Source organism: Parasteatoda tepidariorum, chromosome 11 (assembly GCF_982258835.1).
Source record: "Parasteatoda tepidariorum strain Cologne lab strain chromosome 11, Ptep-v5.0, whole genome shotgun sequence".
In the NCBI taxonomy this organism is placed as follows: Eukaryota; Metazoa; Arthropoda; class Arachnida; order Araneae; family Theridiidae; genus Parasteatoda; species Parasteatoda tepidariorum.
The window spans coordinates 80,287,921-80,304,402 of NC_141765.1; the positions used below are offsets into that span (position 1 = coordinate 80,287,921).

General features: G+C 31.6%; 1 protein-coding gene across 1 annotated transcript in view; it reads right to left on the reverse strand.

Moving 5' to 3' along the window:
* Window positions 1-16,482, reverse strand: part of LOC107455833 (uncharacterized) — a 192,235-nt gene that overhangs the window by 92,777 nt on the left and 82,976 nt on the right. Inside the window, exons 2-3 of the mRNA XM_043044639.3 lie at window positions 2,819-3,352; window positions 1,669-1,828 (exon numbers count right to left, since the gene is read on the reverse strand). Of these exons, the coding sequence (XP_042900573.2) occupies window positions 1,669-1,828; window positions 2,819-3,352 (694 nt within the window). The remainder of the gene's footprint in view (window positions 1-1,668; window positions 1,829-2,818; window positions 3,353-16,482) is intronic.

Below are 16,482 nucleotides of genomic sequence, written 5' to 3' on the forward strand. Positions count from 1 at the left end.
GGAAGAACAATTGTAATCATCCAATGGTATTATTGGGGGCAGGCAGAGAAGAAAAGAAGGGGATTGGTTGAAGAAAAATACTTCAAGATGATCTAAGGTAACAATGCTTTGGGCGGAACAATGCAGGAGGCGCATGCCCAATCCTTTCACGGGACCTCCTTTCTCTGAGGTAGAAAAAATTTACCTCCTTTTGATTCATTAAAAAGGAAGACACCTCATGCATGCTTTTCCTCATGACTAACAATTATAATGCATATTGTTCGATTCCTTCTTTTTCAATTGTTTAAATACAATTTAAGTGACAGCTTACTTTCTTTGCTCATTGAATTTCGGTGCTTTGAGATTATCCCATCGACCGTTTTCGTACTTTGGGATCATCCCGTCGACCGTTTTCGTACTTTGGGATCATCCCGTCGACCATATTCGTACTTAGGGATTATCTCGTCGACCGTTTTGCACTAAACCAGATATTATCGCCAACCTAAATTTCTTATCAATCTCATTTTCATTTAAACATTTTTGGTCCTATTAAAAACTTTTTATACTAAGAATCGTTCTGTTTTCCGAAGCTTTGGATTCGGAGTAAACCTGATTCAACCGTAATACAGATGAAGGCAAAACTTATCAAGCATTTCGCTCAGTTACTGCTATATCGGTGGAAAAAAAATAATGTGACTAGAAATCGACAAATATTTTAAATGTTTAAAAAGAAAAACTACTGAACTTAATTTAATAATTGCTAATTTGTCGATTTGGCAGCTCAAATATTACGTACGCATGTTTTTTGGCAATTTCAGGCTTATCCTCCCTCATTGTCAGAAAAAGTTACAAATTTCTACCATGTTTACGTAAGAAATTCGCAACGCTCTTTTTTTGCTTTAATCCAATTTTAAAATTTAATTAAATTGAAAGATATAACTTAGCATAAAACAAAATGCACACTTTTAATTTATTTTATTAAATTTTGAAACTTCTTTTCCCAAACTTATCTTTTATTTCAAATTTTTTTGAAGTGTTTTATTCATGCCCTGAGCCGCAATGGCTCAGGGGATAGAGCGTTCACCTTCCAATGAGGTGACCTGGTTCGAATATCAGCGATGGCTGGTCGATATGAATTCTGCATCCGGCGTGCACCGACCACAGTGCTGACGTGAAATATCCTCAGTGGTAGACGGATCATGGGTTAGAGTCCCCTTGCCGTCAGGCTAACCATGGGAAGTTGTTGTGGTTCTCCTCTCCATGTAACGCAAATGTGGGTTAGTATCATCAAAAAGTCCTCTACGAAAGCAAATTTCTCCCAATAGTTGATCCAGGAGTTCCCGCGTCTTCTGGATTGGGTTCAAAATTGCAAGGCTATGGAGTTGAACATTATTAGTTGTAAACTCGAAAATTGGGCCGGCTGTTCAATGACAGTTACAAAATAAAATAAATAGCGTTTTGTTCATGCCCCTCCCCCCTTATCATCAAAAATAAGCCAATCACAACCCCTCTCCCCTTTAAGTGGATACTTAATATCTGAACAGCCGAGATTTTTTTTTCTTTGAAAGTGATTAAAATCAATGTCTAAATTTCTGTAATTTCAAGCACTCAATAACAAATACTTTTTTCATTTCAAAAGCAATCGTTTCACTGTTTTTTGTCTGAACATAAAATAGTAGGAAAAAGTACCTGTTGTTGGGTGACAAGCTGTTCTTTAAGATGTTGTAGCTGATTGATCATGTCAGTAAGGCAACGTTCTTTTTCTTTGATATTGTCTCCTGATAAGGCTAAACGTAAGCAATCGCTTTCCATCATACTTAATGGCGCTTCATTAATTGCAGGTGGTATCCTAAGAGAAATCAATCATTTTATTTCCGAACACAATTTTCAGTTCATTGACGATTTTAAATACAATATAGACAAGAAGAGTTAACCCATTATTGTATGGCCACAAAAGGTGGTTTTAAAAACACCTGTAAGGAAAAATTGGTTGAACAAGTATGTTTATACCAAAGGGATATTATACCAAATAAATATTATACCAAACGAATATTATACCAAATTGATATTATACCAAATAGATATTATGCCAAACGGATATTATACCAACTGGATATTATACCAAATGAATAATCTTTTAGTTTGTATTTGCTAATTTATTTCTTCCAGACCAGAAAGTGAAAAACCATTTTTGATCCCTTTGAATACACACAGAAAGCTTCTTGTGCATTCTTTGTATTTAAATCTTGTAAAACTAAGTTTTAACTAGTTTTACAAGATTAGTTTTTACTAACTATTTCTAAATTTTTACTAACTCTTGTAAACTGAGCTAGTAAAAAGACAATTTTACTAACTCAACGTGTGCTCTGAATTTATATGCTGCGAGCCTGCTTACCACAATCAATTCAATTTGTGGTCAGATAATAAGCTGTGAATATGGATATATATTGTGTTATTAATAACTCATATGTAAGTTTAAATTAAGACCAAATAATAAATTGTGAATGTATGGGAAGTAAATTATCTTTTAAATAAATCATATGTGAATCGATTCAGTTTGAGGTGCAAGTATAATTCTCTTATAAATGACTCATTTGTAAATCAATTCAAATTGCGATGCAAGTATAGAAAGCGAATTCTCTTATAAATAACTCATGTGTGTATCAATTCAAATTGAGGTGCAAGTATTGAAAGCGAATTTTCTTATAAATAACTCGTATGTGTGTCAATTCAAATTGCGATGCAAGTATAGGACATAGATGTTTGGATCCATATAAATAAATCGTATGTTGATGCAGTTTGCATAGTAATAAATGTAAAACAAAAAAGGAGTACCAACCTGATAGAAGGACTCGTGTTAAAATATTCATTTTCACCAGAAGAAGATGTTGTAAGTCTTCTTAGTACATCATCCATAGTCCTTTTACCTTGATCAGGAGAGAAAATAATCTCCTGCTGTGATGGGTAATGTATTTGACTGTTGTGAGGACCGTTATTTTCTAAAAGAGGAGGTTTTTGCAAAAAATCGCAGGCAAAACTATTATTAAGACAAGATTCTGAATCGGAGTCTGTTGTAGTTTCAGATCTAGTAGAAGAAACACTTAACAATAACCTATGTTTCCTAGAGGATGTAAGAATCATTCCGTCACTAGCTAGACTGTCACAAGAATCTTGGTCAAGAGATGCTCTTCTGTGTCGCACTTTAAAAGAGTCAAAAGTATTATTATTATTTAATAGTTCTTTGGATTCTGCATTCTGTTCATCTTCTAGATCTGCTCTAAATATATCTTCAATTTCAGATTGAAGATCTTCGTTCTGTAGTCCATCCGCTGGCAATTTAGTTGGTGGACTTTTCCGTTTTGAGGACATCCTCCTAGAAATAGAAAAATTTCTCTTTAGAGCTTACCATAACACTGTTTGAAATTTCTTGGAAAAAATGGTTAAATGACAATTTATTTAATTGTTATTTTATCATATTGAAATAAAACAGTCACATAACCATAAATAAGATGGTATTCAAATTGCTAAAGTTGAAGAAAATCGTTTATCAACTACTTTCACCTAATACGGTTAAACAACCAAAATTTCATCACAGCAACTAGGCCCACTTAATGAAGCCACTTTGTACCTGGCAAATGGGTATATATTATAGTCGAGAGGGGTAATCTGTCAATCTCATGACAAACGGAGCAGGAGTTCAAGCATTGACACCACAATATTTCCTCCATTTCCCTCAACACATGAGAAGTTTCTAGTGTCCGGCAATCTCCAATTTGTGACCCTGGGCAATTAGAATAAGATACACTCATCTTATTCTCGCATAGATGGCAGCACCATAAAGCTGCTGAACTATACCTGTAATGTCTAGTAAACAACATTTCAATGGTTTTGAAACCATGCTAGTTGTAAAGGGTTAAAAAACCGTAAAGGTAAAAACTGCTCTTGACCGTCAACTTTACGGTTAATTGGATGGACAGACTGCTGTCGGTTATTTTACCACAATTTTAAAATGAAAATTCTAACAGTGCAGATCATCTAAATATATAGGACTATTTTATCTGAAAGAAAAAATGTATCAAACTCAAAAACCCATTAAATATTGAGTTTTTTTTATCTGAATGTTATTATGTTATCTGAAAGTAAAGAAAATATACTTGACTTAACTAACGGTGTCACTCCTAAAATAGTTTAAAATTAAGAAACCAATTTTTTTTTCACTTTTCATAAGAATAAAAATTATATGATTTAAATATTTACTGAATATTACTGCTTTTTCTTGATTTTCAATTAACCTCCTGAAGCTCAAGCTCTAAATAATTACAAGTAATTTGCTAAATTTTTACGGAGAAATATGTAGCTTCGAAAAAAATATACTTAGAGAGGCATTTTTTAAAAAAACATTTAAATAGTTAAACTTAATTGTTTTTTCAGTTATTTTAAAAAATGGCTTAAAAAAATCATGAATTTTAATTTTTAGCATTTTTTAAAAATTGCAGAACATTTTTATAGCGATTTTGTTTTGATATTTTGTCAAAGAAATAAGATTGTTTATGCTGAAATGATAAGATATGCCGTAAAAATTTCCAAAAAGTTGCTTGAATCGGACGTCTTAATTTTCTTTTCAAAGATTTTTCATTTTTATTAAAAAAAAATTCTAAAGAGAAGGTTAATTCAATTGCATTTCACGTAGAGAATCATTTCGTAAAGGCATACAATTTTTTTTTTTAAACTGATAAAATTAAACCAAATATTAGTCGTTGGAATTTGGGAGTTTTTCTGAAAATAAGCAATTAAAGCAGCACCCAGAAAACAAAATCTGCGTACTTAAGCATGTAAAGAATTCGAAGGTATTGTAGGAGAATTTGAGATTCTCAAACTATTATATTTTCCTTAAGAAAATCTTTTCTTAAGGACATTTACTGAAAATACACAATTAAAGCGTCACATAGGAAACAAAATCCAAGTACTTAAGCTTATAAATAATTCGGAGGTATTGTAGGGGAATTTGAGACTCTCAAACTATTATATTTTCCTTGAGAAGAGATTTTCTTAAGGACATTTACTGAAAATAAACAATTAAAGCGTCACATAGGAAACAAAATCCAAGTACTTAAGCTTTTAAATAATTCGGAGGTATTGTAGGGGAATTTGAGACTCTCAAACTATTATATTTTCCTTTAGAAGAGATTTTCTTAAGGACATTTACTGAAAATAAACAATTAAAGCGTCACATAGGAAACAAAATCCAAGTACTTAAGCTTTTAAATAATTCGGAGGTATTGTAGGGGAATTTGAGACTCTCAAACTATTATATTTTCCTTAAGAAGAGATTTTCTTAAGGACATTTGCTGAAAATAAACAATTAAAGCGTCACATAGGAAACAAAATCCACGTACTTAAGCTTATAAATAATTCGGAGGTATTGTAGGGGAATTTGAGACTCTCAAACTATTATATTTTCCTTTAGAAGAGATTTTCTTAAGGACATTTACTGAAAATAAACAATTAAAGCGTCACATAGGAAACAAAATCCAAGTACTTAAGCTTTTAAATAATTCGGAGGTATTGTAGGGGAATTTGAGACTCTCAAACTATTATATTTTCCTTTAGAAGAGATTTTCTTAAGGACATTTACTGAAAATAAACAATTAAAGCGTCACATAGGAAACAAAATCCAAGTACTTAAGCTTTTAAATAATTCGGAGGTATTGTAGGGGAATTTGAGACTCTCAAACTATTATATTTTCCTTAAGAAGAGATTTTCTTAAGGACATTTACTGAAAATAAACAATTAAAGCGTCACACAGGAAGCAAAATCCGCGTACCTTAGCCTGTAAAGAATTCGGAGGTATTGAAGCTCTCAAACAATTATATTTTCCTTAAGAAGGGATTTTCTTAAGGACATTTACTGAAAATAAACAATTAAAGTGTCACACAGGAAGCAAAATTCGCGTACCTTAGCCTGTAAAGAATTCGGAGGTATTGAAGGAGAGTTCGAAGCTCTCAAACTATTATATTTTCCTTAAGAAGAGATTTTCTTAAGGACATTTACTGAAAATAAACAATTAAAGCGTCACATAGGAAACAAAATCCAAGTACTTAAGCTTTTAAATAATTCGGAGGTATTGTAGGGGAATTTGAGACTCTCAAACTATTATATTTTCCTTTAGAAGAGATTTTCTTAAGGACATTTACTGAAAATAAACAATTAAAGCGTCACATAGGAAACAAAATCCAAGTACTTAAGCTTTTAAATAATTCGGAGGTATTGTAGGGGAATTTGAGACTCTCAAACTATTATATTTTCCTTAAGAAGAGATTTTCTTAAGGACATTTGCTGAAAATAAACAATTAAAGCGTCACATAGGAAACAAAATCCACGTACTTAAGCTTATAAATAATTCGGAGGTATTGTAGGGGAATTTGAGACTCTCAAACTATTATATTTTCCTTTAGAAGAGATTTTCTTAAGGACATTTACTGAAAATAAACAATTAAAGCGTCACATAGGAAACAAAATCCAAGTACTTAAGCTTTTAAATAATTCGGAGGTATTGTAGGGGAATTTGAGACTCTCAAACTATTATATTTTCCTTTAGAAGAGATTTTCTTAAGGACATTTACTGAAAATAAACAATTAAAGCGTCACATAGGAAACAAAATCCAAGTACTTAAGCTTTTAAATAATTCGGAGGTATTGTAGGGGAATTTGAGACTCTCAAACTATTATATTTTCCTTAAGAAGAGATTTTCTTAAGGACATTTACTGAAAATAAACAATTAAAGCGTCACACAGGAAGCAAAATCCGCGTACCTTAGCCTGTAAAGAATTCGGAGGTATTGAAGCTCTCAAACAATTATATTTTCCTTAAGAAGGGATTTTCTTAAGGACATTTACTGAAAATAAACAATTAAAGTGTCACACAGGAAGCAAAATTCGCGTACCTTAGCCTGTAAAGAATTCGGAGGTATTGAAGGAGAGTTCGAAGCTCTCAAACTATTATATTTTCCTTAAGAAGAGATTTTCTTAAGAACATTTACTGAAAATAAACAATTAAAGCGTCACATAGGAAACAAAATCCAAGTACTTAAGCTTTTAAATAATTCGGAGGTATTGTAGGGGAATTTGAGACTCTCAAACTATTATATTTTCCTTTAGAAGAGATTTTCTTAAGGACATTTACTGAAAATAAACAATTAAAGCGTCACATAGGAAACAAAATCCAAGTACTTAAGCTTTTAAATAATTCGGAGGTATTGTAGGGGAATTTGAGACTCTCAAACTATTATATTTTCCTTAAGAAGAGATTTTCTTAAGGACATTTGCTGAAAATAAACAATTAAAGCGTCACATAGGAAACAAAATCCACGTACTTAAGCTTATAAATAATTCGGAGGTATTGTAGGGGAATTTGAGACTCTCAAACTATTATATTTTCCTTTAGAAGAGATTTTCTTAAGGACATTTACTGAAAATAAACAATTAAAGCGTCACATAGGAAACAAAATCCAAGTACTTAAGCTTTTAAATAATTCGGAGGTATTGTAGGGGAATTTGAGACTCTCAAACTATTATATTTTCCTTTAGAAGAGATTTTCTTAAGGACATTTACTGAAAATAAACAATTAAAGCGTCACATAGGAAACAAAATCCAAGTACTTAAGCTTTTAAATAATTCGGAGGTATTGTAGGGGAATTTGAGACTCTCAAACTATTATATTTTCCTTAAGAAGAGATTTTCTTAAGGACATTTACTGAAAATAAACAATTAAAGCGTCACACAGGAAGCAAAATCCGCGTACCTTAGCCTGTAAAGAATTCGGAGGTATTGAAGCTCTCAAACAATTATATTTTCCTTAAGAAGGGATTTTCTTAAGGACATTTACTGAAAATAAACAATTAAAGTGTCACACAGGAAGCAAAATTCGCGTACCTTAGCCTGTAAAGAATTCGGAGGTATTGAAGGAGAGTTCGAAGCTCTCAAACTATTATATTTTCCTTAAGAAGAGATTTTCTTAAGGACATTTACTGAAAATAAACAATTAAAGCGTCACATAGGAAACAAAATCCAAGTACTTAAGCTTTTAAATAATTCGGAGGTATTGTAGGGGAATTTGAGACTCTCAAACTATTATATTTTCCTTTAGAAGAGATTTTCTTAAGGACATTTACTGAAAATAAACAATTAAAGCGTCACATAGGAAACAAAATCCAAGTACTTAAGCTTTTAAATAATTCGGAGGTATTGTAGGGGAATTTGAGACTCTCAAACTATTATATTTTCCTTAAGAAGAGATTTTCTTAAGGACATTTACTGAAAATAAACAATTAAAGCGTCACACAGGAAGCAAAATCCGCGTACCTTAGCCTGTAAAGAATTCGGAGGTATTGAAGCTCTCAAACAATTATATTTTCCTTAAGAAGGGATTTTCTTAAGGACATTTACTGAAAATAAACAATTAAAGTGTCACACAAGAAGCAAAATTCGCGTACCTTAGCCTGTAAAGAATTCGGAGGTATTGAAGGAGAGCTCGAAGCTCTCAAACTATTATATTTTCCTTAAGAAGGGATTTTCTTAAGACTAATTTATCTTTACTAAATATTAATATTCCCTTTTAATCTATTGCTATTAATTTATGCATTAATCATCCTAGTATCCATACACTTTTTCTTAAAAACTTACTTTATCAGAAAATAAGCGAGTAAAGCTTCTCTTAAAAAAAAATAATAAATAAATAAAATGTATAGACTTCCACGAAAAGAGGTGAGAGGTATTGTAGGAGAATTAGAAGCATATTTTTGTTCTTAAAACAAACTTGTGTAGATATTAATAATTATGAAGTTGATTGCAGTGAGAGTGAAATGGAATACCTTTTATTGAAATGTCACCTTTCAACCACAAACATCCGGTCATCCATTTCTTAAGCCGAAACAATCTTTGACAATAACTAATGTTGCGCTATATTGAAAGAAGCTGGAAAGAGGGGTCATTCGTCATGTGAGCAGAGTGACCGCTCCTCTTGGGTCCAAAATCTCGGAAGCGTATTGCTTAATTCAGTGAACACAGTGTAATATGGGGGCTGCTTCAATAGGGTGACAAATGGTCAAGAAGAAATTGTTTCGACGCCCTAAAAATGGCAATCTATATTGTCGGTAGATGCTTTTCAAGAAACTATTTTCTCTTTCATTTTATCACACTATTTAATTATTTATGTCTCCGTATTTCGATGAACAAAATTCTTCTAGAATTAAACAAAAATTTAAATCTAATCTCTTTCTTAAATTTTCATTGGTATTAAAAGGAGTATAATAATCAAAATCAAGTTACAGCTTTCATTTAACACTGGAAAGGCTGAAACTTAGTATATATACCTATATTGCCCAAAAGCAGTCAAAATAACTACATTGTGAAAGAATAACTAATGTGTAAAGAATTTTGTTTAATTAATTTTGAATATTTTTATATTATTTACAGTTATATAACAAGTTATTAATAAATATTAACAATAAAAAAAAATTTACTTCACTTGGAAAAAAAACGATTTATGCATTATTATTTGTATATTTTTTGCAAATAAAAAAGCAGTTAAAGAAGTCAAAATGACTTCTTTGCGAAATCTAGTGTTAAATTGGAAATAAATGAATAAATAATTATATTGTCCGTTTAGTATTGTATATTTAAATATTAAAGTTGCTCAGACGGCTCTATGATATTTTGATAAACTGTTATGTTCATTTTGCACGAAACGAACGTAATTGAACCTACGCCATTTGAAGCAAAACATCCCCAGGTGAATATGAAACCTCCACCTAATAGGCACCTACGGAATACTTTTTTTTTTTTTAAATTATGCTAATAATACTTCCATCCATCTGATCCATCCAAATTCAACTTTTTTTTTTCATCATAAAAAATTATTTTTATCCATTTCTTATCCCCGGTCATGACTACCTGACTCTGGTTTAATTGCCTTACTTTGTCCCTCTAAAACAATCGAGGTTGAACCGGCTACATACATGAATCTTCCCGGCCTTCTACAGTCCATGGGCAAATTATTAGACGCATTATAAGATTCTATGTAAAAACTTAATTATCAGATGATATTATACAGCTTTGTTGTTTTTAAGCGACTGAAACCGATTTGCACTTGTTTACTTTCATGTATCAATTCGTTAAATTAAACGATATATAATATAAATTCATCGATTAGTTAAATTAGACGATATGTTATATGAATATGGAAAAAATTTCATATCAGGTATTATATTAGTATATTATAATAATTAGACAAAATTATTAGGCGCACTGCAGTTTTTTTATTTTCTTTTTTTTTTAATAATTACACGTTTTGCGCGAGTTTATGTGCAATACATATATATTTAAAAATACGTGTAATGGGTTTTTATTCAGAAGATTTTTATATACTTCCTATTTTTATTTATTTTTATCGTATTAACGTATACGTATTTTTAACGTATTTGTATTTATTTTTAACGTACTTGTATTTATGTTTTACATAATTGATTTATGGATGTAAACAAGTGTATACCTGTTTCATCCGTGTAAAAACAACAAAGCTTTATAGTATCATCCGATAATTAAGATTTTACATAATAATAATAATTAGAATTCTAATAATTTAGAAAGTCTAATAATTTAGAAAGGGACTTTAATTGTGTTATACAGAATTTTCTTTCTTTCTTTTTTTTTTTTTTTTTTGGACAAACATTTGAACGCATTATTGGAATAGGTTTTCTGGTTTAGTATTTCCCAATGGATGTAAACTTCTTTTATCACGCGAAGCCATAGCGTCTTTCCTCAATATTCTTTTTAGCATAATTGTCTTTCAATTTTAAAAAAAATTGATGACTTCTACCTTTCATCTTCTTATCTTTATTGCACAAGTAGGGCTACTTATTCTTGTTGAAAAAAAGGTTTCAATCTGTCCTCTTTCGTAATCAGTAAACCTTTCACCTTTCTTCATTTTCACAAATAGCACCAAAATTTCGAAGGAATATATGACAAATTCACATCTGTACAGTCCCAGCCAAATTATTAGACGAACTATAAAATTTTATTTAAAATTTTAATTACCTGGTGATATTATACAGCTTTATTGTTTTTATGCCGCTGAAACCGGTTTGAACATGTTTACGTTCGCGTATCAATTGGTTAACGTTATAATGCAATACTTTAAAAATAAATACAAATAGGAAGTATATAATAAATCTCCCGAATAAAAAGGCATTACATATATGTTTAAATATAAAAGTATCGCGTATAAACTCGTGCAAAACATGCAATTATTAAAACATTACAGCGCGTCTAATAATTTGGTCTAATTATTATAATATACTAATATATTATCCGATATAATAAATATTCTATATTTACATAATATATCGTGTAATTTATCCAATCGTCGAATTCATATTATATATCGTTTATTTTAACCAATTGCTACACGAACGTAAACAAGTGCAAACAGGTTTCAGTCGCGTTAAAACAATAAAGCTGTATAGAATAACCTGATAAAATACATAAAATCTCATAGTTCGTCTAATAATTTGTCTAGGGACTGTATATTATGTTATACTTTTATAACACAAATGGGTGAAACGCTAATTTCTATATACGCTATGAATTCTTGAACACTTATCATGTTAGAAAGTCACACTAGAAAATACTCAAAAATAAAAGAAAAACTATAAATTTAGTATTTTGAAGTACTATAGTTGTTCTCAACATGCTAAAATCATTATATGATTAATATCCTGTTCAAGTTTCAAAATTTATTAAACCGAACTTTCGTTCGGTTTAACATCTAAACATTGGCTTTTTAACATTGTTTAGATTTCTTAGTTATTGGTTTTTTAACATTGTTAGAATGTTTAGATTTCTTAACATCTAAACATTGGTTCTAAACATTGGTTTTTTACTTCGATTCAATATCCGTTTGATCTTGCACCTACATATGATACTGACTGGTTTGATCACATGTTTTGAAAGCATAATGTACAACTTAGGCTTACCATTGATTACATTGAGAATGATTTCTGTGTTATCTGGTAAAGTATACTTGCCCTTAAACGTGATTTTAAATATAATTAAAGAATAATTCGGATATCCTTTAAATCCACATAGTTTCATTTTCTGCCCAATTTTCAAACATTTTCACGCTAAATATGGATCCAAGATTCTTGCTCATTTTGAAACACATTTTTCGATGAGGAAAAAAAAAACGTTAAATCGCTCATACACTGGTTATCATAAATTAAGGAAAAATCACAAAAATAGCGATAACTCTTTCAAAAGTAAGCCAAACCGTGCAAAATTTGCATATGTTGTCCACTAAGAGTAGCTGAGTAAAATTGCAATATGCAAATTAGTGGCGCTGCACTCGGCTTACGTCATCTGCCTGGAGCATAAAAGTCCAAGTTTGAGAGAAAGCACACAAATTTTACTGTGATTGCGACATTGAAAATCTGAGATAGCCAATTCGTAATAATGACCTCTAGGCATCATTTGCCTGAAGAACTACGATGGAGAGCCATCGGGAGACTAGAGGCAGGGCAGAGTCAATCAGAAGTGGCCAGATGGCTAAATGTGAGTCCATCTGTGGTTCATAGACTTTGGAGGCAATTTCAAACCACAGATTCGGCATCTAGGAGGTTCAGTCAAGGACGGCCAACTGTTACGACCAGTGCCGATGACCGATATTTGACATTAAGTGCACGCAGGAATAGAACCGCTACTCCGACACATCTTAGATCCTCTCTTGCTGCAGCCACCGGAAGGTTGGTGTCAACGTCAACTGTGCGCAGAAGGCTCCACGAAGGTGGTCTGTATGCGAGACGACCAGCCATTTGCGTGCCGCTCACATCACGCCATAGGAGAGACCGTTTGCAGTGGGCCCGACAACATGTCCACTGGACGTCAGATCAATGGAGGCCTGTTCTCTTTACGGATGAGTCCAGGTTTAGTCTAGAAAGTGACAGTAGACGTTATTTGATATGGAGAGAACCTGGGACCCGTTATCATCCATCAAACATCCGTGAAAGAGATGCATACGGAAGAGGCAGTGTCTGTGTTTGGGGAGGCATATCCTTAGGAGGGCGCACATACCTCCATGTCTTTCCAAGGGGAACCGTGAATGCTCAGGTTTATCGAGACAACATCCTTGATGCTTATGTGCGCCCATATGCCGGGGCAATTGGTGATTGCTTCCTGTTACAGGACGATAATGCAAGACCACACAGAGCTCGCATTGTTGATGATTATCTTCAACAGGAAACAATTACTCGCATGGAGTGGCCAGCTCGATCCCCGGACTTGAATCCTATCGAGCACGTTTGGGATGCTCTAGGGAGGCGTGTATCTGCCATCAATCCGCCCCCTCAGACCCTTGCCACGCTTGCAACTGCTTTACAAGAGCAATGGCTCTCACTTCCTATTGAACTGATAGACCGCATAATTGAAAGCATCACACATCGCTGTTTGTGCTGTATTGCTTCTAGAGGCAATCATATTCCATATTAAAGGTACTTTTTCTATTGCAAACCGATACTTCCAATTTGTTTATTTTATACATGTGCTAATTTCTATACTACTATTAATGTCTGATAATTTCTTTTTATGTTGTTTAATACCTTACTATGTGTTGTATATTGTGGGTAAGTTTCATAAAATTCCATGTGTAATTTCTTGAGTTATCGCGATTTTTGTGAATTTTCCTTAATTTATGATAACCAGTGTATATTGCATTTAATTTTTGCTATTATTAATATGATACATATTGCTCTTATTAATATTAAAACATATTGTTCAACATAGTTTTACTATTGATTACATTGAGAATGATTTCTGTGTTATCTGGTTAAGTATATTTGTCCTTAAACGTGCTTTTAAATGTGATCAAAGAATAATTTGGATATCCCTTAAATCCAAATAGTTTCATTTTCATGTTAAGAATAGATCCACGATTCTTGCGCATTTTGAAACATATTTTTCGGTGCGAAAAAAAAGAAAATAATAAACGTTCAATAACACATATATTGCATTTAACTTTTTGCTATTATTAACGCAACACAGAGTGACAAGGAATAATTTAAACGAAGCGTAAAACTAACATTTTTTTTTTATTCATCACCAAAGTTATAAAATGTTTTAAGATACGTATTGATCTAAGCACACATCCGAAGTATAAAATGTTTTAAGTAACGTATTGATCTAAGCACACATCCGAAGTATAAAATGTTTCAAGTTACGTATTGATCTAAGCACACATCCGAAGTATAAAATGTTTTAAGATACGTATTGATCCAAGCACACATCCGAAGTATAAAATGTTTTAAGTTGCGTATTGATCTAAGCACACATCCGAAGTATAAAATGTTTTAAGTTGCGTATTGATCTAGGCACACATCCGAAGTATAAAATGTTTTAAGTTACGTATTGATCTAAGCACACATCCGAACATTTGCGAAAAAGTTGTTTGAGTTGTCCATGATCCTGCTCCTGAGCACTCAAGAAAAATACAAATCTAATTTTCCATTTTTCCCTTTTTGTTTTTGTCTTAAATAAATCCTTGTGCAGGGAATGGAGTAAAATATCAGTAGTTGAATAGTGGCCCATAGAACAGAAAACTTTCGTGAATCGTTCATAGGTTTGCAAAGGCTTAAAACTAAAGTGGATCACTTAGAAAATGTGTAACTGCTTTATAGGTATTTGTGCATATTTAAAAGATTCGTAGTTATTTTTTTTTTATCGAAAATTAAAATATATATATGTTAATAGCAATATTGCATATTATTATTAAAAACGTTAATAATAAATAATGTATATGTTCTTAGAGGGAGGCTGTTGTCTTTGTGCCGGGTTCTTCATCCAACAACATGCATTAGTATGTAAATATTCAGCTTTTGGTTGTTCAATAAATTTTTTATAAAGTCCAAAAATCGGCATCTTTATCTTGAGTTAATTCACATTAAAACATAATTTCTGTTCAAGAAATTAATAATTTTGTACTTTTTATGTAATTTTTCAATGTAAATAAATTATGGATATCTGTATGATGTTAATAGTGTTTTACTTGTTACTAATAATATTGAAATCCGCCATTAAAAAAAATCGGCGTTATTTATTCCTATTAACAATAATCGTATATTTTTTATAACCATATACGTTGCATCCTATTTATTAAAAATATATCCGGGGCAATTAAACCTAAATTTAGATAAATATCGACTTTAATCCCTCTCCCGACTTTGATCATCATAAAATATTTCAATGATATTTTTCGATAAACTGTATTGGTTTCTCAGCAGCATTTCTTATTTATGAACCATGCTCATTATAGCTTTTAACATATAATTGAATTAAAATAAGGTATTAAAAAATAAAATAGCTACCGTCCCAATTTTGTAACACATCAATGAAATTCATATATTTTCTCAATATTTTGTAAGAATAACGTCTATGCTTATAAATGCACATTAAGCCGTGGGGGCTCAGGTTATAGAGCGCTCGCCTGCCAAGGAGGTGATGCAGGCTCAAATTCCAACAATGGCTTGCTGATACGAATTCTCCTTCCAGTTCTCACTAACCTAAGTCCTGACGTAAAATATCCTTAGTGGTGGACGGATCATAAGTTAGAATTCCATTCCCGTCTAGTTAACCATGAAAGGTTTTCGTGGTTTTCCTCTCGATGCAAAGCAAATGTAAGTAATTTAAATCAAAAAGTCTTCGAAAGTTTGTTTCAGTACTTGATCCAGGAGTTCCCTCGTCTTCTGGGTTAGTTATATAATTAAATGAATATTGATAGCCGTACATTTAAAAATCAACGCCGGAATAAAATATATAGGCGTAATATGAACAATATGTTCAAAACTATTTAAATTTGAGATTAAAATTATGTACTTTTATGATTAAGATGAAAACTGGATCATAATTATAATAATTCTTTTACTCAGTAGTATTTGTAGAGCTCGAGATGCAAAAATTATATTTTATCCATAATAATACTTTCTAAGTTAAATAATAAATTTTGTATAATAATATTAACACGACCAGCCTAATCAAAAGCCAAATTAAAAAGTGATTGAGTTGTTCCCAACTGGCAGTTAGGAACTTTGGAGGCGATCTTAGGTTGGCAATTTATCGATAAATAACATCGCCAAAAATAAAGCCAACCCCCCATAATCAATATTAGGTTTGAAAATACTTTGGCGATCGCGAATCACCAACAAAACTGTGAAATTAGTGTAAGCATGAAACTGAAACATATTTGTGGTGAGAAATAAAGAATAAAATAGATTTTTGTTTTCCATTTAGTGAATTAATGAGTCGACAATAGCATTGAAATAAAAAGTTTGTCGTTACATTGAGCAATAAGAAAAGAATAAAATATTTTACGTTCACTTTTTATAAATGTTAGTAAAAAATTTATTAATTTATTTAATTTAATTGCAACTCGATTAAGAATGATTAAAAAAATATATAA